This window comes from Hirundo rustica, chromosome 19 (assembly GCF_015227805.2).
Source record: "Hirundo rustica isolate bHirRus1 chromosome 19, bHirRus1.pri.v3, whole genome shotgun sequence".
Classification (NCBI taxonomy): Eukaryota; Metazoa; Chordata; class Aves; order Passeriformes; family Hirundinidae; genus Hirundo; species Hirundo rustica.
The window spans coordinates 486,657-511,214 of record NC_053468.1 but is presented as its reverse complement, the minus strand read 5'-3'; the positions used below and the strand labels follow the sequence as shown (position 1 = coordinate 511,214).

The 24,558-nt window shown below is 47.9% G+C and overlaps 1 protein-coding gene across 6 annotated transcripts in view; it reads left to right on the top strand.

The window, feature by feature from the left end:
• SGSM2 (small G protein signaling modulator 2) overlaps positions 1-24,167 on the top strand; it is a 38,631-nt gene extending 14,464 nt beyond the window's left edge. The window contains exons 3-24 of one of the 6 annotated variants that reach the window (XM_040082523.2): positions 1,786-1,948; positions 3,736-3,897; positions 5,796-5,863; positions 6,360-6,505; positions 6,866-7,000; positions 7,426-7,550; positions 7,844-7,911; positions 8,273-8,433; positions 8,941-9,070; positions 10,397-10,531; positions 13,098-13,248; positions 13,793-13,857; positions 14,246-14,391; positions 14,808-14,936; positions 17,485-17,667; positions 18,005-18,379; positions 19,029-19,153; positions 19,593-19,675; positions 20,119-20,228; positions 20,638-20,734; positions 21,489-21,656; positions 21,970-24,167. In XM_040082523.2, coding sequence (XP_039938457.1) covers positions 1,786-1,948; positions 3,736-3,897; positions 5,796-5,863; positions 6,360-6,505; positions 6,866-7,000; positions 7,426-7,550; positions 7,844-7,911; positions 8,273-8,433; positions 8,941-9,070; positions 10,397-10,531; positions 13,098-13,248; positions 13,793-13,857; positions 14,246-14,391; positions 14,808-14,936; positions 17,485-17,667; positions 18,005-18,379; positions 19,029-19,153; positions 19,593-19,675; positions 20,119-20,228; positions 20,638-20,734; positions 21,489-21,656; positions 21,970-22,058 — 3,014 coding nt within the window. In that variant the 3' untranslated portion in view covers positions 22,059-24,167. Of the gene's footprint in view, positions 1-1,785; positions 1,949-3,735; positions 3,898-5,795; positions 5,864-6,359; positions 6,506-6,865; positions 7,001-7,425; positions 7,551-7,843; positions 7,912-8,269; positions 8,434-8,940; positions 9,071-10,396; positions 10,532-13,097; positions 13,249-13,792; positions 13,858-14,245; positions 14,392-14,807; positions 14,937-17,484; positions 17,668-18,004; positions 18,380-19,028; positions 19,154-19,592; positions 19,676-20,118; positions 20,229-20,637; positions 20,735-21,488; positions 21,657-21,969 lie in introns of all 6 variants that reach the window. The other 5 variants (XM_040082524.2, XM_040082522.2, XM_040082528.2 and 2 more) reach the window with 5 other exon arrangements.
• The last annotated feature ends 391 nt before the right edge of the window (positions 24,168-24,558 follow it).

Here is a 24,558-nt window from a genome sequence, read left to right as displayed (position 1 = left end):
TAAAGCTGTGCCTGCTGTGCTTTTCACTAAATTTGTTTCATTAATATTTTATTGTCTTCAAGAAATTAAAAAAAAGCTGCGAAGGTGGGAAGAGGGCCGGTTTCCTCAGCAACAGCAATGCACTTCTTTGCAGTTATTTTTAAAGGCGGGTTGCTTCATTTAAGATTTGGAATCAAATTGCTGCATTGCTCCAGGCATCCGGAAGGCTAGTTTTCTTTTTTTTTTTTTTTTTTTTCCCTTCTTTATTTCTAATTGAAAGACAGAGCAAAACAGTCGCTGGGTTAAGAGCTGTTGTGATGGTTGCTAGACAGGAGCTAGCCCGTGCTGTGAGGAACTTCCCGGTGCTGTCATCACTCGCTGTCCGCGGTGCTGCTCCGCGGCCGCGCCAGCCCCCGCCGCTCTGCGGCGTTCCCCGGTTCCCTGCACGGATGCTCCTTTCCCTGCGGGGGAACCGGCCCGCATCCAGAGACGTCCCCAGCCCTGGGCTCCTGCTCCCGTCACACCACAGCCTCTGCCTGTGCCCCTTTGATCGCAGCGGAGGTTTCTGCTGGCGGAGAGGGGTCGCTCGGGGCTGTGCCCGCACGTCCTGCTCCTCCGGCTGGGACCGGTGCCCTGCACAGGCTGTTGTGGGAGGGGAGGTTGGACTCCGCTCCGGCTGCAGCGTGGGAAGCAGCATCCGACCTGCTGCTCGGTGCCTGTCTGATGCCGTGGGGCTCCTGTCCTGAGCAAACAGGAGTGTGCCGGGGCTGAGGCCGGGGCAGTGCCCCACTGTGCCCCCGGCAGCTCAGACTGGCTCTGGCCGCTCCTGGGCTGGGGCTCCGCAGGGTTCAGCAGGCAGGAGGTGTTTCTGTGTGCCCCCCAGGCTGGCCTGGGACTCAGGTTGGTTTTCAGGGCCCCAACAGTGAGGACGGATCTTTTTCAGATGCAGGCTTTCAGGTGCTATGGGATTTGGACCCTTCAAGTACAGTAAGAAGAGGAATCTTGAGGAAATGCTCAGCACCTGACAGTGTTGGGCGTAAAGCACAACAAAATGCTGCCTTCTCTCAAAAAGAGCTGCGGTGTGTGGGGCGAGAGGCAGAGTGCGGGAGCAGATGGAGTGCCATTTGTTACTGTAACCAGTGTTTAAGGTGGCAGGGGGAGCTGCGGTGTCCCGATGGGCTGCCTGCTGCCCCCCAGCACAGGAAACCCCTGCTCACTGCTGCACTCAGAGCCCGGTGAAGGCTGCCCTGCCCTGGGCACACACCTGGCACACAGAGCTGGGTCTTTTCCCTTGCCTGTGAATGAATTGGTCTGTTCTCCTCCATCCCTTTGTATAACTGTTAGTCATCTGCAGTCTCACTTCAGAAGCTGATAGACAAGGAAGGTTTTTGTTGTTTTTTTTTTTTTTAAATTTGTATATCTCATTTCCTTTCTCTGCAGCAGGTTACATGAGAGCTGGATAGATTTCTGCTGCAGTCCTGCAAGGCTAGCATAGTGCAGTGCAGTGTTTTACTGGTGTCTATCAGGGTATGTTAGTGTGGTTCTGTGTGGCACATGAAAAGTGGGGTGAAAATACTGACAGAGATTCCAGTTCTTTTATATACTGCCATTACCTGTACTTTACAAGATGTTTGAAGTTGCAGATTAGACACATGCTCATCTGATTCTGGTTCCTGTCTGTCCGCCTGTCTGTCTGTCCCCAGCCGTGTTGCTGACCCAGAGCTGAGCAGTGGCAGTGGGCAGGCGGTGCTGGCCGAGGAGGGGGCAGAAGGGCAGCACCCCTGACGCTCTGTCCCCTGCCCACAGGTGTGGTGGAGGCGTGTCTCCTGCACATGCTGAAGCGCAGGGCTGCCGGCTTCCTGCGCACCGACAAGGTGGCCGCGCTCTTCACCAAGGTGGGCAAGACCTGTGCCGTAGCTGGAGACGTGTGCAAGAAGGTGCAGGAGCTGCAGCAGCAGGTAGAGAGCAGGTGAGGCTGAGCTCTGTTTGTCAGCTGAGTGGATGCAGTGTGTGTGTGCAGCGTGGTGGGACACAGGCTGCCCCGGGAGTGCACGGGGACCCGTCTCGCCCACGGGTGCTGCGGCTTTGTCTTGTTAGTGGCTGTAGATGTTTGTGTTTGATCAAGCTGGCAGTGAGCAAAGGGACAGAGATGGGGAGCTGGGGCTTTGGTGTTTCATTTTGCTTCTCAGTACAGCAGAGGAGCACATTCAGCCCACACACAGCAACAGAAGTGACTAATTACTGGTGATTTCAGAGAGGGCTCACAGTCAGGGTATGGTGGACCAGCTTGGACTGTCGGTGGGAAGGGAGGGGGTGGAAGGAGGAACTCAAGAACAGACATACTGGAAAAGCTGTTTTGGCATGCTCCTGCCAGAGCAGGAACAAATTTGTAGGTATCATAGCAGAAACAGCTAAATTAATAGATATGACAAGTAATGGGAAGAAGGATGTTACAGGAAAACTGTTCAGTACATGCTGGACTTAAGCACAACAGAATCCTGGAGTCAAGGACTTGAGGTTACTGAAAGTCTTAGACTTCTTGCTGGTGGTAAGCAACAAAGTTAAATTTTTCCATGTGGTTCTGTAGATGGAATCACAGTGCATGAGGGTCTTGTCATATAAGCCCAGAACAAGAGCATTTTTAATTCTGTTTGTAGGCACTGCTGAGCCCTAAGTGTTTTTTGCACATCATAGGAACTTTTAGCCTCTGATCAATTTGCTGTAAGAAGGGCTTTGCTGAGAGAACTTGTCTTCAATTATTGACAGTTATTAAATTAGCACTTATATTTCTGTGTAATCTTCTGACATTTATCTTTATTAGACTTGTAATTGTCAGACTTTGTTACGTAGTTTTTGACAGATACATACCTATTTTTAATATATTTTTAATGGTGCCTACTGATACAGAGAGGGATTTTATTAATTTTAGATTTTTAAATGTTGGGAAGAAGGATGCTTTCTACTGAAAATTCACCAGCCTCTTTCCTGGTTAGGATCCCACACAAACACCCGTCTAACCACCAGAGAACTTTGGCTGTGTTCTCTGTCAGAGAGGAGCAAATGAACTTAAATTCTGTGGTTTCTCTTGGACAAATTTTGAGTGTTTTTCAGCTATTAACAGCCACAAAATTTTAAGTGCTGTAGAAAATGCGCACAGCAAAGATACTGTTGGGAAATACTGCAGCGGGTGGACCTCACTCTGCTGGATGTATGAAATGAGACAGAAGGGCTGCAACAGCCCAGCTGTTCCTGAGGCTGTGGCTTTAGAAAACCCCTGTTTAGGATGCAGCTAAACACACCCGAATTGCTCTGATGTCAGTGGTGTCACACGTCTTCCTGTCATGGCCTCCTGTAGGACTTGGGACCCTGTCAGAGCGGAGGGGAATTACAGATCCCACCCTGACCTCCCCATACAAATGTATTTACTGTGTGTAACTGAACAGTTTCCTGAAAGGGAACCCAAGTGCTGGCAAAGAACCTGAAGATGTCAGGGTTTCTTTCCTCATTGAGGTAAAATGGGACCTTCTTCTATTTAAAGGGGGAAGTTTTCTGGAAAAGACATTCAGAGGGTTCTTGTTCCCCTCAGGCTGGGGCAGTGTGTGGAGAGCCTAGGCATGTGCCCATGTGCTTTGCAGCCACCTTTCTCCTGCAGCTGCTCGGTGTTACCTGATGCAGGAGGATGGGTTTCACTGGATGATGGAGCTGCCATCAAACAGTGCAAATTCTGACTTACCTTTATTTTATCACGTTTTGCAGGAAAAATCAGCCAAATGGGCAGGAACCCCTCAAAAGGCAGGGATCAACCACAAACAAAACACCTGTCCTGACACCTCAGGCCATCAAACACATCTGGGTTCGGACAGCCTTGATTGAGAAGGTGCTGGACAAGATTGTGCAGTACATTGTTGATAACTGCAGGTAAGGCAAGCAGCAGAAGCACGGGGATTGTTGCATTAAGATGTCCGCAGCAAGGGATTTCATCAGAATTCTTTGGCAAACCCCTGTGATGCAGGTTTCTAGTATGATGAAAACCAGTTACATAGGCATTTAGAAAAAAATGTACTTCAGTTTTTCATCATTGATAGTGTTTCAGGCTTACAAAAAAAAAATGTTAACAGGCATTCAGCTTTCCAGAAATCAGCTACAAACCTAACTTCAAGCATATTAGGTGCCCATATTCTACTGGGACCTAGACCTTAGTGGAATAGAAGTATCTTCTAATAGGTCTTGAGTTGAAAATAATCCTTTGGAACTTTAGGATGTCAGGTAGGAAAATGCCTTTTGAAGATGAAAGAAAGGAGAATTAGAACAGGAGTAACTAGGGACATAAATCCTCACGGCTGTGAAAACATGAATCATGTTTCCTTTTTAGAAAAATCAAGCTTTGTGTAAAGTCAAAGTTTTCCCTTGCAAAACCAGAGAAGAGCATCAATGCTTTATGGATTAATTCCCCCCAGACTCCTTAAGAGACCAAGATGAGTCCTCTCTGTTCTGTTCTTGCTTCCTGCTGCCCAGCATCAGCTGTGGTTTGCCAAGGAGTGGCTCTCAACTCCTACCCTTCCTGCCCTCCCATAACCCATGATACAGAAGACTTAGAGGGGCACACTGAGGACAATCTCCCATAAAAAGAGAAAAGAAGGGACCCAAAAGCTTGATCTGGTCCCAGAAAGGCAGTTTGTTGGCAGGGGTGCTCTTGTTCTGCACTGGCAACATATTCTTGTTTATCCAAAGCCAATGGGTCTGAACAAGGATGAGAGCTAAGGGCAAAGCAGCTTATTTTTTCAGTATTTTCCAAGTTTCTGTTACTGTTTTCCTTGTCATCAGCTTTATTTTCATGATGTATCTTGCCACTAAAAGCAAGAGAATGGAAGAAAGGTCTTTGTGCTGTTCAAGCAAACTGTTGCTCTGGGATATGTAATACCAGCTTGGCTTTTATGAGCTGTGTGCAGAAGAGACAGAGGGAGGGTTGGCCATGTCCCAGAGACACAGTTAATGAAAGCATTTTAGTCCACTGCCTCAGTGTCTGCAGATACATGAGTACAAGGGGTTTTAATTTCTTTTCCACATAATCCACAGGAGACACATCAGGGGAGTTTGCTCTCAGTTGTTCCATCACTGTGTGTTTTAGATGTTCATCTCACTGCCTTCCCCATCTGTTCAGATGAGTTAGGATCAGATCCTTCATTGCAGGTGTGTGATTCTGAGAACCTGACTTGGTGAATAAAACAAACCATTTCATAAGACTTGTTAGCGTGCATTTTTGTGTCATTACTGCTCAAATGCTCCATGTTCACGTCCTTCAGCTGTTCTGTCCTGGAGGAGAAGCAGGTGCTTTAGAGTTTGAGCCCCATCTAGTGAACAGACCACAGAGGACAGTGGCATTCAAGAATTGTGGGTGTTTGGATTTTTTGCCTATGTGGTTTTGTAAAAGCAGATTTGCCTGCTGCAATGGCAAGACTTGGGGGTCATTGCAAGAGCAGTGTAGTAGCTCATTGTTCTTCACGTTTCAAGATGATTCCTCACAGATGGAAGAGATCTTTAAGATTGTGTGGATTGTTTTGTCTCTGTGGAAAATGGACAAAATTGCTTGCAGAGAACTATTGTTTGTTCCCATATTGTAATTCTGCCCAAAGCCCCAAATCAAATATACTGGGTAACACACTGAGCACAAGGCAAGCTCCTGCTCCTCCGAGCTCGGCTGAAAAATAGATGAGACAGAACGAGCATATCGAGAGGCCCATTGTGTCAGACCTGTACCTAAACCCAAGCTTTGAACAAGTAATGTTTTTAACTGGGCTCTGATCTTTTATTCCTAGTAAATACTATGAAAAGGAAGCTTTACTGGCAGATCCTGTTTGTGGCCCAATACTGGCTTCTCTGCTAGGTGAGTTCTTGCAAAGTTTCTTCTTATGCTGAAGAAAATAAATAGTTTCTTAAAGTATTTTGCATTATGACAGTGTTACAAGAGGTGTATTTTATATCTTGTATGTAGTTAACTATTTATATTAGAGCAACAGGCCAGAAGAGACTGATCGTCTGGTTTTATTGCAGACCAGAAGAGAGCTGATCATCTGGTTTTATTAGTAATTATTGGTTGGATCAGAAAGCAGAATGGGAATGGATTTTTACTGAACGCTTGCTGGCAGTTTGTAACTGCTAATGCTTCTGTGTCCTACAGGAATACTCTTATACAGCCCTGGGTAATAGGAGTGATACATTATTATATTGTTTGTATCGTGGGCTGATGCCATAGGGTCCGTGACCATTAATATTCACTTGGCTTGAGAAAGGAATCTCACCTTCAGTGCTCAGGCAGCAGGATAGCACTGGGTATGTCTCTGCACAGGCTCAGACATTTCTCCCTTGGTCTCTTCTCCCAGTTGGACCGTGTGCTCTGGAGTACACCAAGCTAAAGACAGCTGACCATTACTGGACAGACCCCTCGGCCGACGAGCTGGTGCAGCGGCACCGGATCCACGGCGCACACGGCCGCCAGGACTCCCCCTCCAAGCGCCCAGCCCTGGGAGTAGGTATTTACTGTGTACCTGTTTCTGAGTTAGGGCACAGGCTGATAATAACAACAGCCCTATGAGGGAGATACCTGAATCTGCAATGGAGCTTTATCACAGATTAGAAGTCCATTTGGGCCACAGTGTCCTCTTTATCTGTATGTAGAAAAATTTGAGATCCAGCACTAAATTCCGTGGCTTTTGACAGTTGTGATCTGACCAGACAGTTCCCAAGAAGTTCTGAGCTGCCATGGTCAGGGCTGAGTTAAGAGTCCAGGTGATTTCTGTGCAAACGCCCCCGGCCACACGCGAGTTGCGCTGCGGAGCGGAGCCGCTGCGTTGTGCCCTGCCTGACGCGCCTGGCTGTGTGTGTGCAGATCCGGAAGCGCCACTCCAGCGGCAGCGCGTCGGAAGATCGCTTCGCCGCTTCGGCGCGCGAGTACGTGGAGTCCCTGCACCAGAACTCCCGCACGCACCTGCTCTACGGCAAGAACAACGTCCTGGTGCAGCCGGTGAGTGCGTGCAGCCTGGGGCTGGGGCCGCGGTGCTGTACCTGGGGCAGAGCTCGCACCTGCCGGGGGCTCGCTGCATTCTGTTCTCAGCACGGAGCTGCCTTCTGCTCGGCTCTGCTGTGCTGGGGTAGATTTGACACGTCACAAATGCTTTCGCTGCCTGACCACTGTCAGTGAGCAACAGGCCTGTAGGCAGGAACAAACATACTGAACTGTATTTCATAAAGCAGCTGCCTTTGTTGTAGTTTTTCCCCCCTTTCGAGTAGGAACTTTGTATACTTTTGCTGTTAAGGTTTCCCTCATCACTTCCCAGATATTGCAGCTTTGGAACTTATGTAGTATAGAAAGACTGGAACTTATACTTTATGCAGATATTTTGTGCACTTCAGTCACCTGAGTTGTCTGTTTGTTGCTTCTGTGAACAGAAAGATGACTTGGAGGCAATTCCTGGGTATCTCTCCCTTCATCAATCAGCAGATAATTTGACATTAAAATGGACTCCAAACCAGCTGATGAATGGAACCCTTGGAGATTCAGAACTGGAGAAAAGGTAGTCATTGCATTCAGGAGAGATGGGAAGCACAGTGTAACCTGCTGGGGGGGGCACCAGGAAAGAGGAAGGGGAGGGGAAGGGGGAAGCAGACGTACAAATCTGGTACCAGAATATCCAGCGTGGAAAAACTAGCTTTCCTTTGCCATTTACTTGACTAATAATGGACTTTAAATGACCGAATTTAATAGGCAGTTCTTAACTTAGCAGAGTCTTTGTATCCGGTGCTTGGAACCGCAAGCATTCCTGAATATGGAAAAAACAATGTTTCCTGCACTTTCCTTCCCTTTTAGTGTTTACTGGGACTACGCATTGATTGTGCCACTGAGCCAGATCGTCTGCATCCACTGCCATCAGCAACGTAAGCATAACCCTTAGGCGTATATTCCTGAAAAATACATAAACAGGAGAGCCACTTGAGTGATTGCTTTTCCTCCCTCAGTGCCAGGAACACCTCTGATTAGTTCTGGCTTGTGGGAATGAGAGTTAAAATCTCCAGTCCCAGCTGATAGAGGATGGCAACTCTATGAGGCTTTCATAGTTGCTTGTATCTTGAGTTTCTTTAGCACTAAAGGGCTGATATCCTTAGATCACACTGTGCCTTACAAAGGTTTATTTATCTACTTAGAGATGATCCCAAATAAAATTTACTTAGAAGGTAAGAGCAGAAAGCTGAGGCTCTGATGTAACAGTGTGGACTCCCCTTGTCCTCCTTGCAGCAGAAAGCAGATGGACACTAGTGCTCGTGAGTCAGGACGGGACCCAGAGGCCTCCGCTGCACTTCCCCCAAGGAGGGCACCTCCTCGCCTTCCTGTCCTGTCTGGAAAATGGGCTCCTGCCCCGTGGCCAGCTGGAGCCCCCGCTGTGGTCCCAGCAGGGCAAGGTACTGCTTTTTCTGGTGAGCTCTTGGGTGAGGCTGGTGTTGATATCTCTGCTCCACAGGGTCTGGGCACTGACTTCCAGCTGCTTTATGGCAAAGTGGGATGCAGAATAACTCTGTTTAGTCCAGTTTGCTTCTTATACACGTGGTCTGTACAAATTGTTCATACCTTCATTACCCCATTGAGCAATGAGTTGGAATCTGCTGTTGCATCAAGATACAAAACCACACAATAGCAGTGAGACTCAGATGGACTGGACAGAGCTGCTGCCAGAGGCTTGGGTTGCCCAGCTCCCATAGATTTCAAGAAAAGACTGGTTTACAGCACACAGAAAAGTAGTATTAAGTACCCCTAAACCACCAGCTGTATGTGACTCCACCGTTTTCTCCCTTACCACCTCTCAACGTTGAAAGCTTGGAGATTTAAGATGCCAAAGGTCTGCAGTACTTAGTTTGTTGTACTCTGTTAGTCACTTGTAGCTGAATGTATGGAATTACTATTTTCTCTAGGGCAAGGTGTTTCCAAAGCTTCGAAAACGGAACAGCAACAGATCAGTGGACCTGGAAGACATGCCAGCTGAGGACACATCCACGGACTATGTCTTCAGAATTATTTATCCTGGACACAAGCATGATAACAGTAAGTGCCTCTGTTCTGCTTTGTTTGGAAAAAAAAAAAAAAGAAAAACCAAGTCAGGCGTCTGAGAAAATCTTGAAGTAATATCCTGGGAAGTATCTGCAGGTGACAAGTAAGGGGGTAAAAAACCCAAGCCTCTAATAAATTTCACTGAGAGATAATTGTGATCAACAGGTACAGCTTAGGTTTCCTTAATGCAGTGAGACTTACTATCTTAGTGGAAATGGAGTTGAGGTGGGGAATCTTAAATTTACTCTGTGTTTTACAGAGGAAGTTTTCCAAATACTCCCCTGGGCTTGCAAACTGAGACTGAAACAAAAAAGATTGCACTTGACTAGCCAAGAGCAGTTTTGTTCCTGAAGTGAGGGTGTTTTTACTGGCCACAATGCTTGTTCATAATGTTGTTATTAGGAAAAAAACCCAACCATAAACTCTTAAAAGTACCCCAAGAACTCCCTGGGCTAAGTTTTCCTGGCTTGGAAGCACAAACTTAACAATGGATAAATAAAGGCCCTTCCTAGGAAACAAAATGAATTCCCAAGCACCAAACCACCTCATGTCATCAGTGAATACAAATTCCTTACACGCAAGAAGGCATTTGAGTTCGTTCTCAAACAGCATGTTCAGTTTTATTCCCCTTGGCAAAGAAGCAAGAATTTCCTGGGAAGATCAGACCCTAAAGCCTGCAGGGGAGTTACTGCTCATACTGGGACAGCTGAGAAAGCAGGAGTCTCTCTGCAGCCTCCCAGGCGTGGCCCACGGTGCTGGCTGGCCTTTGTCAGGGCTCCTGGGCTGGCACAGGTAAGTCTGCACACACCAGCAGAGCACCTTGTGCCTTGGCCTGGTGAAGAGGCTGCAGAGCCCCAGGTCCTGTGCCAGGCAGGAACTCTGCCTGTCTGCAGAGCCACACGCAGCTGGCAGCGAGGGTTTGCTTTCCAGATGCATCTGGCACAGGTTTCAGAGAAGAGGCCACAGCATTGCTAAGGGCACAGTGAAGGACAGAAGCTAGCTGGAGCCTAGAATTCCTGTGGAGCTTTGCTCGAGAGCATACTCAGCTGCTGCAGGCTGGCAGTGGGATCTTCCTCCCTTGCCATGGTGTGCCACGTGTCCTCTCACAGCCTGTGCACACTCAAAGGCTGGCCTGAGTTTGGTGGAGCATGCTTTGTTTCTGTGAGAAACTCAGTTTTACACCCATTTACAAGAGCTTGTGCCCTCGAGCAGAGGACACGATTCAGGTCCCTTGTCTTTGCTGACCATGTCCTTTTGAGCTTTCCCACAGCATTGAGTTCTTTCTTCTTATGCTCCTCTTTCACTATTTTCTTTGAGCAGTAACTATTAACTACCACCACTTAGCTGCCAGCCGCTCTACCTCTGTTGACGATGATGAGGAGGAGGAAGATAAGCTACACGCAATGCTATCAATGATCTGCTCTCGGAACCTCACAGCTCCTAATAGGATGAAAGGTTTTTATCCTCCTCCCCCTGTGTCCCAGAGCTCTCTTGCAGCTCCTTCCACTGATGCATACAACAGTGTTGGCATTATCACAGGGACAGCCATTTCACTCACGCCATGAGATGTGGAGAGGGAGGTGACTGTGCACAGAGGCTGGGAATGGGCTCACAGCCCGTGGGGAGCAGGAGCAGCATCTTCCCTTCTCCCTTGATGTGAGCTGCTGAGCAGCAAAGCTCCTCTCCTGTGGGGCTTCCTGCCCTACCCTCATAAAGGCTGGATACTAGAGCAGGTCCTGAGGAGAACAGGAGGGAGTGTAACAGCTTTGTGATCTCACCCCGATGAGGTAGCAGAGCATGCACAGAAGGCTGTGTGGAGAGGCAGTGCCTGTCTGGGGCTGGTGCTTTCATTCCACTTGCATCCATAGGCTGGGTGGGCTTCAGAGGATCAGCTATGAGCTCCACCACCCTCCACAAATTTGTCATCTATTTCTTAATGTTATTTAAGTTGATATTCACATGAGGTGTGTGCATTTGGCATCCAATAGTTTAGCTCTCAATTCTGAGAAGTGCTTGCTTTTATACCCTGGGCTGGTGGGAGTGATTGCAAGAGACAATAATTGCCTTGCATCTCTGTACAATGCTGAAGTTGTGGGTTAGACCAGGGTATGAACAGGTGTTCTGAGGAGAGCCTCAATTCTTCTAGACTGCCCACACACTCATCCCAAGGGAGCAGCCCCTGGAAATTGATAAAGCTCAGCCCAAGTTAATAAAGAGTTCTTGGAAGGCATGGATGGAAAGAAGTTCCAAAAATAGTATTCCCCTTGAAAAAAAGAGACTGTTTTAGGAAGTTTCAGTGTGTCCTAACTGATTGTACCTGGATGTGGCCAAAAACGGGAAGGAGAACATTTAACTGCCACATACACGTTAAGCATAAGTAACACAATTTAGTCTTGAGTCAGTTGATAGAACATGTGAGTTATCCCACTAGAATGGCTGTCAGGTGTCTGCTTTGGGTTATTTTATCTCCAAGGGGAGGGTAGAGTTAGGAATGTGTCTGGGAATAGCCTGGCTGGGCTGCTGTCTGTCCAGCAGCCCCGTCCCATAATGACAACACTGTTGTAGCAGGTTTGCCAGCCATCTGCTTTGACATTTTGCAACATGCTTGACTTTTGCATGTAGCTGAAGTTACAGCTAACACCATTACAATTAAATAAAAGATGCTGTTCACTCTAATTCTTCACTAATTCAGGTACCTTTCATCTGAATCTTTAGGTTCTGTGGGGTTCTTTCCTTGTTTCTCTAAAAAACAAAAAATTAAAACTGAAAAACCCAATTTTCCTGTCTGCAGAGGGGAGGCAAAAACTAATGATCTAAAAATGTTTATCCAGTGGTTTTCATTTGAACCCAATAAGAAGCTGCAATAAAGACTGGGTCGTTCAGCTCCTTCCTGAAGAATTAAGGTGAAGAGCATTTTTGCATCACACTTTGTTTTGTGAAATGAAACACACATGACTGCTTCCGCATGAGCCTGTGCTTTTTCTGTTAACAAATGGGTTTACTCCACTCCTCCCCCACCTCTGCCCACTTTTTAATAGGCACTCCTAAAATGCTTTGTGCTACCTTGATTTAAAATGCATGAGATGGTTTGGAATTGCCCCCCCCCGCCACCACTCAACAAATACCTGTTTTAAAAGCACGGCCCAGGGGACTGGATTTTGCTTGTAATTAAACTGTTAATTTAGTGGCATACTTTATGACATACATTATTGTATTTGCCTTAATTTTAATCATGGGTGAGCTGAAAGGCCAGTTATTTATTATAAACCAAAATCCCCACGAGTTCAAATGCCAGCTGGGAAGGCTGAAGAGCTGAAGCCAAGCTTTCTGAAGGGAGCTGCTGATTTTTTGAGTCGCCTTTCTGAAGCTGGTTGAAAAGGCAAATAGATTTGGTGGAGCAGGGATAACTCGGGAAGTTGCATTTACAGTTGGATCACATACTCCTGTAGAGAGTATCCTTTTATAGTGTGGACATTAGCAGGACTGGAACTGTCCTTCTGTGCTAAGTATTTTAGGATCTGGTTCTGAGGGGGAAAGAAGCATCTTCTGGAAGTAACTGACTCAGTTCGCCTTAATTTCTTTTGTGCTCCAGCTTTCACTCTGGCTGAACCAGTAGTTCCATGGCTGATTCCAGGAACTGCAAAATGAAATTCTGAGGCCTGAATTAAATAGAAGGTTGGGCTAGATGATCTCTTCTGGCCATAAATAACATTTCCATTGTATTACACAGGAACCAGTTCAGTTATTACTGCAGTACCTTTTTCTCTATTCTCTTGAAACATGAACTGGGATGTGCACGGGCAAGAGAGGGGCAAATGGTGAAGGGGTTTGGCTTCCTGGGAAGGGACCCTGCACAGCACAGCATGCCAGAGCAGTGGTTCTGAGGATGCTGCTCTCCTGTTTCTGGAACCGAGGTTCAGAGCCTGTTGAGAAGTGAAGCATGAACCACCAGGATGCACGGAAGGAGGAGGGGGAGAGAAGGGAAAAGGCTGATGTCCTGTCTTGTTTGCTTTTTCCACAGACACCGGTGAGATGATAGAGATGCAAGGCTTTGGGGCAAACCTGCTGTCGTGGCAGCTGGAGCACTGCAGCCAGGGCTCCTCCTGTATCTCCTGTTCCATGGGCAGCTCTCCCTACGACGTTCCCAGCTGCTGCAACTGCATCCGTGACCGGTGAGCAAGCTGTGCAGAGAGCTTTCCTGGGGACTGTGCATGCCACAGGTAAAAGCAGGAAGGTTTGAGTGGTTGCAGCACTCAAGGCAAAGAGTAACAATTTTCAAGTAGTTTCTAACATAAAAAGATTAATTTAGGCAGCAAGGAATTTGGTTTATTAAAACTAACCTATTAAACTATGCTCAAGTCACATTTTGATAGAAAAATTGGATCTAGTTCTTTTGTCTAGTGTAAAATACTTCAGCTCTGGGAATGTTATCTTTAACAAGTCATTAACAATTGAATGAAGGGCAACAGTTCAATTTGACACAGACCTCTACAGTGCACGTGCAGCAACTGGGGCTGTGTGGAAATGTGTCTGGGGCCAAAATGTCCGTGGGGGAAAAGCTTTAATAGGTGGAGTTTGCTATTACTGTGTCCTTTAACTAAATAAATCTTGGTGCAGAGAAAAAACTGCTGTGTGTGGGACACAGGGATCAGCATGAAATTCCTGATGCTCTCTGTCCTCACCACCTGCTCTTGTCCTATTGATGCCTGTCCACAGAACTCCACTAAAGATGTTGTGTGAAAGCATGAAGAGGCAGATCATTTCCAGAGCCTTTTATGGATGTAAGTGAAGCTTCTTATGTCTGGGCCGTGTGGTATCCATATGCTTATCTAAACAACGTGGGATGTTTGGCTTAGAAAGCAGTCTGACCCTAAGTTCAGGGCAGTAGGGTGGATGTAACTCCAGTGCCAGTGTTTCAATATCTGTGAGTTTTGCAGCTGGCAGTGGGAGGAGCGATGCACAGTGTGGGCAGAATGTAGTTTTATATGGCAGCGTAACAGGCGTGGATGTTGCTGGTCTGTGTCTGATCTGTTCGCCCTCTGGCTCTGCTGTAATTGCTCATTCTCACACGGGGCAGAGCGAGCTCAGAGCAGGCAGGACTGTCCCTGGGGGTTCCCAGGAGGCCCTGAGGCAGGGCTGCGGCTGAGCTGCCCCTCGGTGTCCCCGCAGGGCTGGCGCACTGCCGGCACCTGTCCACGGTGCGCACGCACCTCTCGGCGCTGGTCAACCACAGCATCGTGCCCCCCGACAGACCCGCCAGCGCCGCCGCCGGCCTCACCAAGGAGGTCTGGAGCAAGTACCAGAAGGACAAGAAGGTCAGTGGCACGTCCCCTTCGTGTCCCTGCACGCTGCCCGCTGGGCAGGGCATCGCCTGCAACGCGCCCCGAGGAACGTTAAGGGTGTTTGACCATGGGGTCACTCCTCAGCTCGTGACAGAGAGTCAGTTCTTACAACCTCTTCTCTCTTTTGCTTCTCTGATGACGGCAGAGATATAAATTATTATCAAAGCAACTGATCTATTCAGATTTAGATTATTTTCATGGAAGGCATGAGAGCCTGTATTGGACTGGATTTCAGCAAAGGCCCCAAAGGCTTGAATCAAGCTGCAGAATTTATTTAGTGTCCTGCATGTATTTCAGTGTCTCTGTACTCAGTGTGAAGTGTCTCTGAGTGTACCTGAGTTAAATACAGATTTATTGCCTTCAACACCTCTTTCTCCTGGCCACTGTAGAACTACAAGGAACTGGAATTACTAAGAAGAGTTTACTATGGTGGGGTCCAGCACGAGATTCGGAAGGAAGTGTGGCCATTCTTGTTAGGTCACTACAAATTTGGCATGGCCAAGAAGGAGATGGACCAGGTAAGCCATAGCTTCTGTGGAATCTGAGTTACATTTGCAGAGTAGGTTCTGCATTCTGAATAGCAGCTGTTGGTCTTTATTACTGTGTAATATTCCCAAGGGAAAAACACGACTGAAAACATTAGTAACACATGCTAGCAGAGGGGTTTTGATACCATGATTTAATGTCTGAATGTCACTAAATTAGAGTTCTTTCTTTCTTGAAGTCAGGGAGCCTGCATTCAGCTCTGCCTGTGGCATGCACGTGCCCTGAGCACACCCTGTGTCCGTAAATTTGTCATTTAGGAAATGGGGAGACATTGCCATTGGGATGGGAATTTTACTCACCCCTCTTTTATATGGTCTGTTAGCTGAATTATACTTCAGGCTGCTCCTTGAAATAACTACCTTTTCTCCATGGTACTGCATCTGCATGCATGGACTTCTGCTGGAGCTGGGAGCAGCCGAGATGCACCCTCTGGAGTTACTGTGTGGTGGTAAAACATTGCTTTTCTGTGACATCACCCAAAGATTGGCTGAACTGGATGGAACAGTAATGAGGTTTGGCCTGGAATATAATTAACACATTAATCTGCTTTTCAGTTAGTGTTATTACCAGGGAGGTAGCACTCATGCAGTAGCTGATTCTGTTCTGGATTAAATTGATAAGGAGTGGTTTATATATCAAAACATTTGGCATTTGCTAACTCCCAATTATTTTACATGCCAGGGAGTAATTTATATCTGTAATTTATATACCTGCAGAGCAGAAGGGCAGCCTGACCTCGAGCCTTGCCATGGACAAATCAGTGTCTTGCAAATGGGGCACTATATTAGCAGCTCCCTTTTTACCAAACATTGCTGAGACAATTTGAGTTATTTTCCTCCCGATAATCTTTAAAAGCCAGTTCTGAACACAGATGGAGAAACAGAGCCCTTCACTGTTCAAACTGGGTCACAGTCCAGATTCTACCCCCTGAATCCAGTCATCTTAGTAGATGTTTATTATAGATTTTCTATAGTGTGTACATCAGGAACGTTCTACTGAGCACTGCTCCATACTTTTTTAATCTCAGATTTTCAAGAAAGGCAGGATATTGGAGGTTTCTTGCATAGATTGTATTTTACTGTCTCTGATCTGCACAGGTATATGAATTACTGTATTTATGATCCATGTGTAGAAATAAAAAGTATGTCTGGAAGTGAACAAAAGGACCCAGATGCTCAGTTATTAGAGTGGGATATGTGAAGCCATCTCTCATGGATGCTAGTCCTATCTCCAAAGAGCATGCGCATTTATTTGTACAGCTAGAACATAGGAGATTTGGCAAGAGGAGATAAATACTGGAGTCTGTATGATAGAAATTACACTAAATTCATACAGAGATGTTACAAGATAGAAAAGACCTGATCTGCAGGACACAGGCTCCTACAGAAGATCCTTCTCCCTGAGTTTGTACCCTACTAACCCAGGGGTACTCCGAACTTAACCTGGAATTGTAAAGAGCTACTCAACAGCAGTAGTAAACAAGAGTAATAACTGACTTCTCAAAGGAATGAGTTGTGGGACACTGAAGCTTACACTGAATGCAGGAGTCTGTTAAATGAGTGACATGAAAAGAGTCATAACACCTGCACGTACAGGAAACTCACCGTGTCCTTAACTGAAGTCATTGCCGGTGATTTATCATCTTTGTCTTCTGATGGTTTTTTCCTACTCCCAGATGTGGATGTCCTCCAGCCCTCCACTGACTGTTGTATTTTATGATTTATGACTCAAGAGCTACCTCAAGTGACAAACAGCCTGCAGCTCTTAGCACAAACGCTCGGGTAGCAGCTCAGCAGCCGGGTGTGGAGCCTGGAGCCAGCTCACAATTGTGGTTTCTCTTCAGCTCTTGACAAGTGACAGAGTAGCAAAATTGCTCCATGTCCCTTAATAGCTCAAGGGGGTTTCTGTGGCTGTCTTTCAAAAGAGAAAGCCACCAGTGCCAGAGATCTGTTTTACTCCCGTGGTGCCCAGTGCAGATAGATTTGGCCACACAGTGCAGCCACAGGACGGGGCTGCGGGAGCTGGGATTCCAGAGTTTCTCCTGGGATCTGACTGTACGGGCTGGTGTTTATACACCCGTGACCTGGAATTCTTCACAAGGGCTACCTTAGAGCTGGAACAGAGGAGTTGGAAGGAGGTGTGATGGAATTAGGGACAATGCAGGTAGAGGCAGCGCTTACTCCGTGGATTGCATCTGACTTCTGTGTGAGGTTTCACGTGACATTTTCTGTTCCCTCCTGGGTCACTGTCACAGTGGCACAGTGCTGTTGATAGCGTATACACCTGCTTTTATGGATCCTTTCTGGTGCCTACAGTATTATTAATTCCCTGCATTTAATACCCAACACCTGACTACTCCTCTCCAGTCACAGAGATGTGCTGCTGCAGGAAGAGGGCCTCAGCACCCTCTGGGCTTTCAGTCTGAGACCTGCACCTGCCTTAGGCCTCTCCCTCCTGTTTCCTCCCAGTGTCAGTGCCTTCTGGCAAGGAGGCAGCGTCTCAGGATGTCTCTGTCTGCAGGTGGATGCAGACATTGCTCTAAGGTACCAGAAGGTGATGGCTGAGTGGAAGGCCTGCGAGGTCATTGTGAAGCAGCGAGAGAAGGAGTCGCATTCAGCCACGCTGGCCAAGTTTTCATCGGGCAGCAGCATTGACAGCCACGTCCAGAGGCTCATCCACAGGGACTCCACCATCAGCAATGATGTAGGTACTCCCTTCCCACTCACTCTCTGGAGTGGGCAGTGCTCAGCATTTGCAGAGGTGCAGCCCTGGGAGGCAGAGATGGAGGTTAGCACAGCTCCTGAATCCTAGGCAGAGCTTGGAGCTGTGGTGTCTCCAAACCAGAGTGAAGAGCAGGTCTGAATTTTGGATGGTCTACAGCTGATCATGCTTAAAGGGCTCTGAGGTTCACCTACGAAGGCAGATCCCCTCCCAGCAGAGGAACAGCTCTCCAGATCTCTTCCTTGTAGGTCCTTCAGTCATGGCCAGCACAGAGCAGGTGATCCCTGCTACTGAAGTGTGTTTGGTTTGCGTGTCACAGGTGTTTATCTCCGTGGATGAAACGGACGCGCTGGAGCAGGACCCCAAGGGGCAGGAGGACCCCGCGCTGACGGCGGCGCCGGCCCCCGCGGCTGTGGAGTTCGACTCGCCCGACTCGGGGCTGCCGTCCTCCAGGAACTACTCGGTGGCCTCGGGAATCCTGTCCAGCATCGACGACGGGCAGGGCGGCTCCTTCGAGGACGGGGCTGAGGAAGAAGGCGGCACCGAGGCGGGAAGGACTGAGGCGGGCACAGCCCGCGTGCAGAGAGCCAGGGCAGGGCCGCTGCAGTCCCAGGACTCTGTCTCCGAGGAGCAGCTGTGTTCCCAGGTGGATTATTTAGTGGATGTCGCCTCTGTCTGCGCTGCGTCCTACACAGTAGGTCACGACTGAAGTACCATCACTTTTTTAGCAAACACTGGTACTTGTTCAAGTAGGATTTAATGAGAGAGAGCCCCAAACTAAAACTACAGCTGGTGGGATGATAGCTGAGGATTTTTACATCCAAATCTTTCCATCTGGATTTTGAGCTAGATTGGAAATAAGACAGCAAGAAAAATATGGGGGTTTTAAGCAGGAGGGCAAGACAATCAGTGTGGTACATTTCTAGCAGTTAGAACTCTCCAGGGCCTGGGGGTGTAACAGCTTACTGCTTGTAAGATTCTAGTGTTATTTACATCAAGCTAAAACCTCCACTTAGTCAAACAGAACCACAACCCAAGTCTAGATTTGAGATGCCACCACCTCTGTTACTCTTGCTGTCACACAGCAGCATAGGTTTTGCTTCTCTCTGCTGAAGTTATTTAGCTGGAAATAGCCATTTGGAAATAGGACAGGTTTAGCATATTTCCCAGTGAAAACAAATGTGTTTTACGTGACATTTTTGACTGTAATTGAGTATTTTGATGCCCTCATCTGCTCAGAGTGTAATTGTACTGTTCCTGGTTTGGTGATTCTCAGGGCAAATCTGCAGAGTCCTGGGAATGCTGTAAACTTGGCAGATCTAACTAAAACTTCTCTGTTCTAGATAGAGTTATTGGACACTGTTGCCTTAAATTTGCACAGAATTGATAAAGATGTCCAGAGATGTGACCGGAATTACTGGTATTTTACTGCTGAGAATCTGGAGAAGCTCCGAAATGTCATGTGCAGGTAAGGAGCTTGTAAACTCAATGGCTTTCACGTTTCTGTCACAATCCATAAGATAATCTATAAACTATAATATGCAAATAACAGTCAATAAGAATTCTCACTAATGAATTTAAAACAACTTGCCAGAAGGAGGAACAGGCAGGATGGCAGGTTAGAGCATGGGTCCAAGTTTGGAATGCAGATTTGAGAAGAATTCTCAAGTGACAGACCCTATTTTAGAGAACTGTTCTCTGAATGTACTCTGAGGTTTGGGTTTCTCCTGATCAGGATGATACCTCCATGCTCAGAGGGCTACTTTATCCAGGCAGCAAACAGTAAAGGGCTGTGAAGTACTCTGGGAAGTGTCAGAAGGTTCTGAGACTCACACCTTCAGCAGCTGCTTAGGATTTATTTCACATATGGAATCAGCCTTCAATGCAAGGATTTCTTCTTTCCACAGCTATGTCTGGGAGCACCTAGAAGTTGGTTATGTCCAAGGCATGTGTGACCTCCTGGCTCCTTTGATGGTTATTCTTGACAATGGTAGGAAGAGTTTTCCTTTGGGACATGCTGGTATCCTTAGTGAGGTCTTTCCTTAGAAATGCTGTTTCAGTTGTCTGCATTAACCAGGGCTGGGTCAGCAGCAAATTCAAACCTGCAGCTCCTGATTTGTGTTTTCTCCACCTGTGGCTGTTGAAATGGCTAACATTAGTATCTTGGGGCTGCCCTGTCACTCATTGACTTCCAGATCAAATTTTACCAAAGTTAGTAAAATTACTGTGTTCTGGCAGTTGCTGACACTGAAAAGGGAACTGCGGACTGGATTCTTTGAAACATTACTAGTAAAAATGGTCCAGAGTCAGGAACCAACCTCTCTTTCATCTAAACCCTGGGAGCCCCAGTTTCTCCCAAGCCCTGCAGTTCCATTATTTTGGTTCAAGGAGTCCCACAATTGCCATCCCTGAGTGTCTGCCTTGTCCCTGCAGATCAGCTGGCCTACAGCTGCTTCAGCCACCTGATGAAGAGGATGAGCCAGAACTTCCCCAATGGAGGTGCCATGGACACACACTTTGCCAACATGCGCTCCCTCATCCAGGTGAGTCTGGTTTAAGGGCATCTGGAAGAAGACAAGGCTGTGGCAGGGGCTCAGGACTCACCTGATGCCACAGTGAAGGGTAAGAGCTCTGAGGAATGGGGTTCAGCTGTGACTGCAGAGTGGATTTGTAAGTGGATTTGTAGGGGTGCAGCCTGAGAGCAAAGGTGGAGGCGGACATTTGCCACTTGTTGAAAATCAGTAGGATCTTCACTTTGTCCCTTGGCCCTTTAAAGTCGTGGTGAAGGTTGACTGTGACTGCTCAGCTCAGCAGCGAGTCAGGACACAGCACTGGCACACACAAGAAAGGGCAGCTGCTCTGACCACGGGATGAGGAGCAGAGTGGGAGTCCAGCACCTCTGACCCTGGCTGCCTTCAGACCACATCTGACAGCTGATGTTTTCTATTCTAGATTCTGGACTCAGAACTTTTTGAATTGATGCACCAGAATGGAGATTACACTCATTTTTACTTCTGCTATCGCTGGTTCCTGCTTGACTTTAAAAGAGGTAATCATGTTCTGTGCCAGTCGTTTAGAGTTGTGTAGAACTGTAATAGGTCTGTGTTTTGGTGTGGATGGTGAGTGGCAGCTGGGGTCATAGCAGAGTTTGTAGCCAGGAAAGGCAATGCAGCTCTGAGATGAAACAGCACTGGAATGAGTCCAGGCTTAGAAAGGGGAGTTGCAAATTCCTGGTAATGTGATTGAAGCCAAGTTCCTGTCCAGTGCAAATGCCTGTTTGCTCAAGAAGGTGATCCCACTCCTCTGTAAGCTTTGATAGCTCCTGTTTTATCCTTGTGATAAAAAGGAGCAGCTCAGCAATAGCTCAGGAGCCGCTGTGCTTTGAGTGAGGTGCCTTGTGTCGTGTGGGAGCACCCCTGGAGCGTGCACACTCTGGATCCTTGCACGAGCACACTCCAGCAGTGTTGGTGCTGACAGGCCCACTGCAAAGCCGAGACAGAGCTGGACACACGTCCAGACCTGCAGCTGGGCCTCCTGTGCTGCTCTCACAGGGTCACCGTGGTTCAGGTACCTCCCTGGGCTTGGCTCTGCCCCACCCCACCTCCAGGCTGTGGTAATGGTTCTTTAAGCCAGTTCTGTGCCTTACAGGCACAAGTGACAGGAGGGGGCTGGAAGAGGGGGAGAGGAAAAGGAGGAATTCAGGTTCTGTTCATGTGTGAGTAAGGCCTGTAGACATTGGTGAGAGAGAAGGGACATGGTCAGTTGAATAATCAGATGCTCTTGTAATGTTTATTCCCATTCAGAATTGTTGTACGAGGATGTATTTACAGTGTGGGAAGTTATTTGGGCAGCAAAGCACATCTCTTCAGAACATTTTGTCCTTTTCATTGCCTTAGCACTTGTGGAAGTTTATCGAGAGATAATCCGTGATAACAACATGGACTTCACTGATATCATCAAGTTTTTTAATGGTAAGAGCCACTTTGATAAAAAGTAATGAGACTTTGCTTCTTCTCCCTTCCTGAGACTGTGCAGTCTGACTGAGACTGGTGCAATTCTTGTGACAAACCCCTGCTCATTTTAAGCTCTGAGTCTCAGTGCCGGGTCCTGCAGCACAAGGGATTCATCTGCTTCTGTCTTTAATTCTCCAAAACCAGCCCCCTGGAATGCTGCTCTGGGCTTGCTGCTTGTTACAGTAATTCATTAATGCCAATGCCACATGAACACCAGTGCCAGGGCTGGAAGGTGGTGCAGACTGTTAAGATGTTTGTCTGTGTCTCTTAGAAATGGCTGAGCACCACGATGCTGCAGAGATCCTGAGGATAGCCAGAGACCTCGTCTACAAAGTGCAGACCCTGATTGAGAACAAGTGACCATGGACAGGCTGTCCCTGGGCCTTGCTGTGAGCCACTGGATGGAGCATTCCTTGCACTGTAATTCCAAATGGTGTTTTAATTAATTGCATCTTCCATGTAATGTAATAAATAGTGAGGAGATGGTAACAGACTTTTAAAACCCGAACTCTCCCTTCACCAGATGAGGTTGGTGTTTGATAGTCCTTGTTACACTCACTTTGTATTTCTAGACAAAATCTTTTTGCATTCTGTTTCCCTCTCTAGAAGACATCTGTCCATATCTTTGCGATGTTGGAAGGGGGGATTTGACAAACTGCAACATTTCTATTTTGACTTACTGCACCTGTAAAGCCTGGATGCACCTGTGTGCTCTGCCAGCCGCTGCCATGGAGGCAAGGCCGGGCCCACTGCTGCAAGCATTGGATTGAGTCCTTGGAGGAGCATGGTCCTGGACTCACTGTCTTTGCCTTGAACATGGAAGAGAACGTGTCTGAGCTCATGTTGTTAAAACATTTGGGTTTGTATTTAGCAGGGATTAAAGCTGATAAGGTTCCTGGCTGGGAGAATGGCCTTAACTTAAATGCCACAGTTCATGGGAGCAGTGATGAGCTCATGAGCTAAAACACCAATTTGGCCTTGGCTGAGTGGCTCACGCCACTCAGCCTGCACGGCCCACACAGACCTGCCTTGGTTTTACTCTGCAAACTGACCCGTGACCACTCCCAGCTGCCAGGCCCTGCTCCGTCTTGCTCAGGTGAGCAGGTGCAGCACATGGACAGGACCCTGCTCACCTTGGCAGCTCCTGCTCCCTGTGCTGTGCAGAGCCATGGATTCACATCCCAGGGAGAGCACATGGCAGTGCCAGCCTCCTGCACACTTCTCCTCCCTGCCCTGCAGGGCTTTCAGGAGGGAGTCTCCACAGCCGCAGACACAAACCGGATGCTCGTCTGTGAGCAGGATCAGCCCCTGCCAGGTGGAGCTGGAATTGCTGGGGGGCTCTGAGCTGCTGCTGCAGCCCCTGCTGGGCTGTGGACCCTCCGTGTGCCCCAGGACAGTGTGTGCCCCGTGCCTGAGGAGCGGCAGGGGCTGTGGGGAACGGGGCTCCCGGCCCCCTCTGCACTGCCCGCGGTGGAACTCTCACCTGTGCTCACTGCTAAGTCAAAGTGTACGTCTGGGCCAGCCAGAGGGAGGGAGGAAGGAGGTTCTTGCTCATGGAGTCAGCTGCAGATTCCACGGATACTTACGGCCCAGGCTCCTGGCACAGAATCCTGCAGCCCCTGCTCCTGGCCCTGCTCCCAGCCCTGTTCCCAGCCCTGCTCCGGGCCCTGCACAGGTCTGAGCTCATCCCCGGTCCCAGCAGCACCCAGCCTCCACAGCCCCCAGGGCTGCTCTGCAGTCCCAGAAGTGCTCCAGGTGTGTCTGTCTGTTCACTTGAAAACTGAAAAAATAATTTTTAAAAGAATAAGAAGAGTGAGAAAAACCTCCAACTCCCAGCGCCCAGGGAGTGATGGATGTACAGATAATTCTGCACTATTTTCCTCTGGTATGCTGGGAATGTTCTGTACAGCTGTTTCACACTAACCCAATCTGTGAACTTTGCTGTATTTGTTAGAACATTCTGTCTGATTGGATTTTATCAATGTTGTGTATTATTTATTTTTGTTGGGAGCAGATTATTCTCTTTATTGCTCAATTATTTATGTTTAGATGTAACTTATGAATAAATACTTACCATCAAGGCATCCCGTGGAGCTCTTTGGGAGCGATTTCTCTCCCCCCCAAGGTGATTCCAGCAATGGAACGGGGATGAGGCTGTCTGGGAGGATAGGGCGAGATATAATTAATGTTTCTCTGATGAACTGCATGGGCTGTAATGTTCAAGGCAATAAATAGGTCACCATTAAGTAGACTCCTGAGGTCCCTTAAATTACTGTAAGGGCAGCTTTCATTTACCCACTGGCTGAGCCTGAGCCAGCCCCCAAACAGAAACAGGCTTAGGACAAGTGTTAAAGGGTTTTAATCCTGAAATTTTAGGCCTGATTGTGCTGCAGCTGCATTGAATCCAGCTGAGCTGCTGGACTTCCAGGAGGCATCCTCCTCCATCACTCCCAGTCCTTGTTCAAACCCCTTAAACTGCTCTGGCCACGTCTCCTCTGCAGCAGGGATGGTCCCTCCTCAGTCTCACCTGCCTGCTTCTGGCAGTTTCGCAGCAGTGTTCCAGGGTTTTAGGCTACATAGGTCAGCCTGGAGATGAGTCCCTGGGAAGTTATTGAACATTTCCCCATTCCACCATAAAAAAGCCCAACAAAGGCCTCTTGTGTGCTGGGGTGGGTGCAACCATCCCTCAGCCATTGCTCGTTACCGGTGCTAATCAGGTATTTATCCCTATCAACAGGGATCAGCCTTTTATGAAGTGCATCCAAAGACATGGCCTAAATAAACTTCCAGTGTCCTTGTGTCCTCTGTGCTCACCTGGCTGCACGGTGGGACTCGGGTGGGCAGGGCACCTGAGCACAGC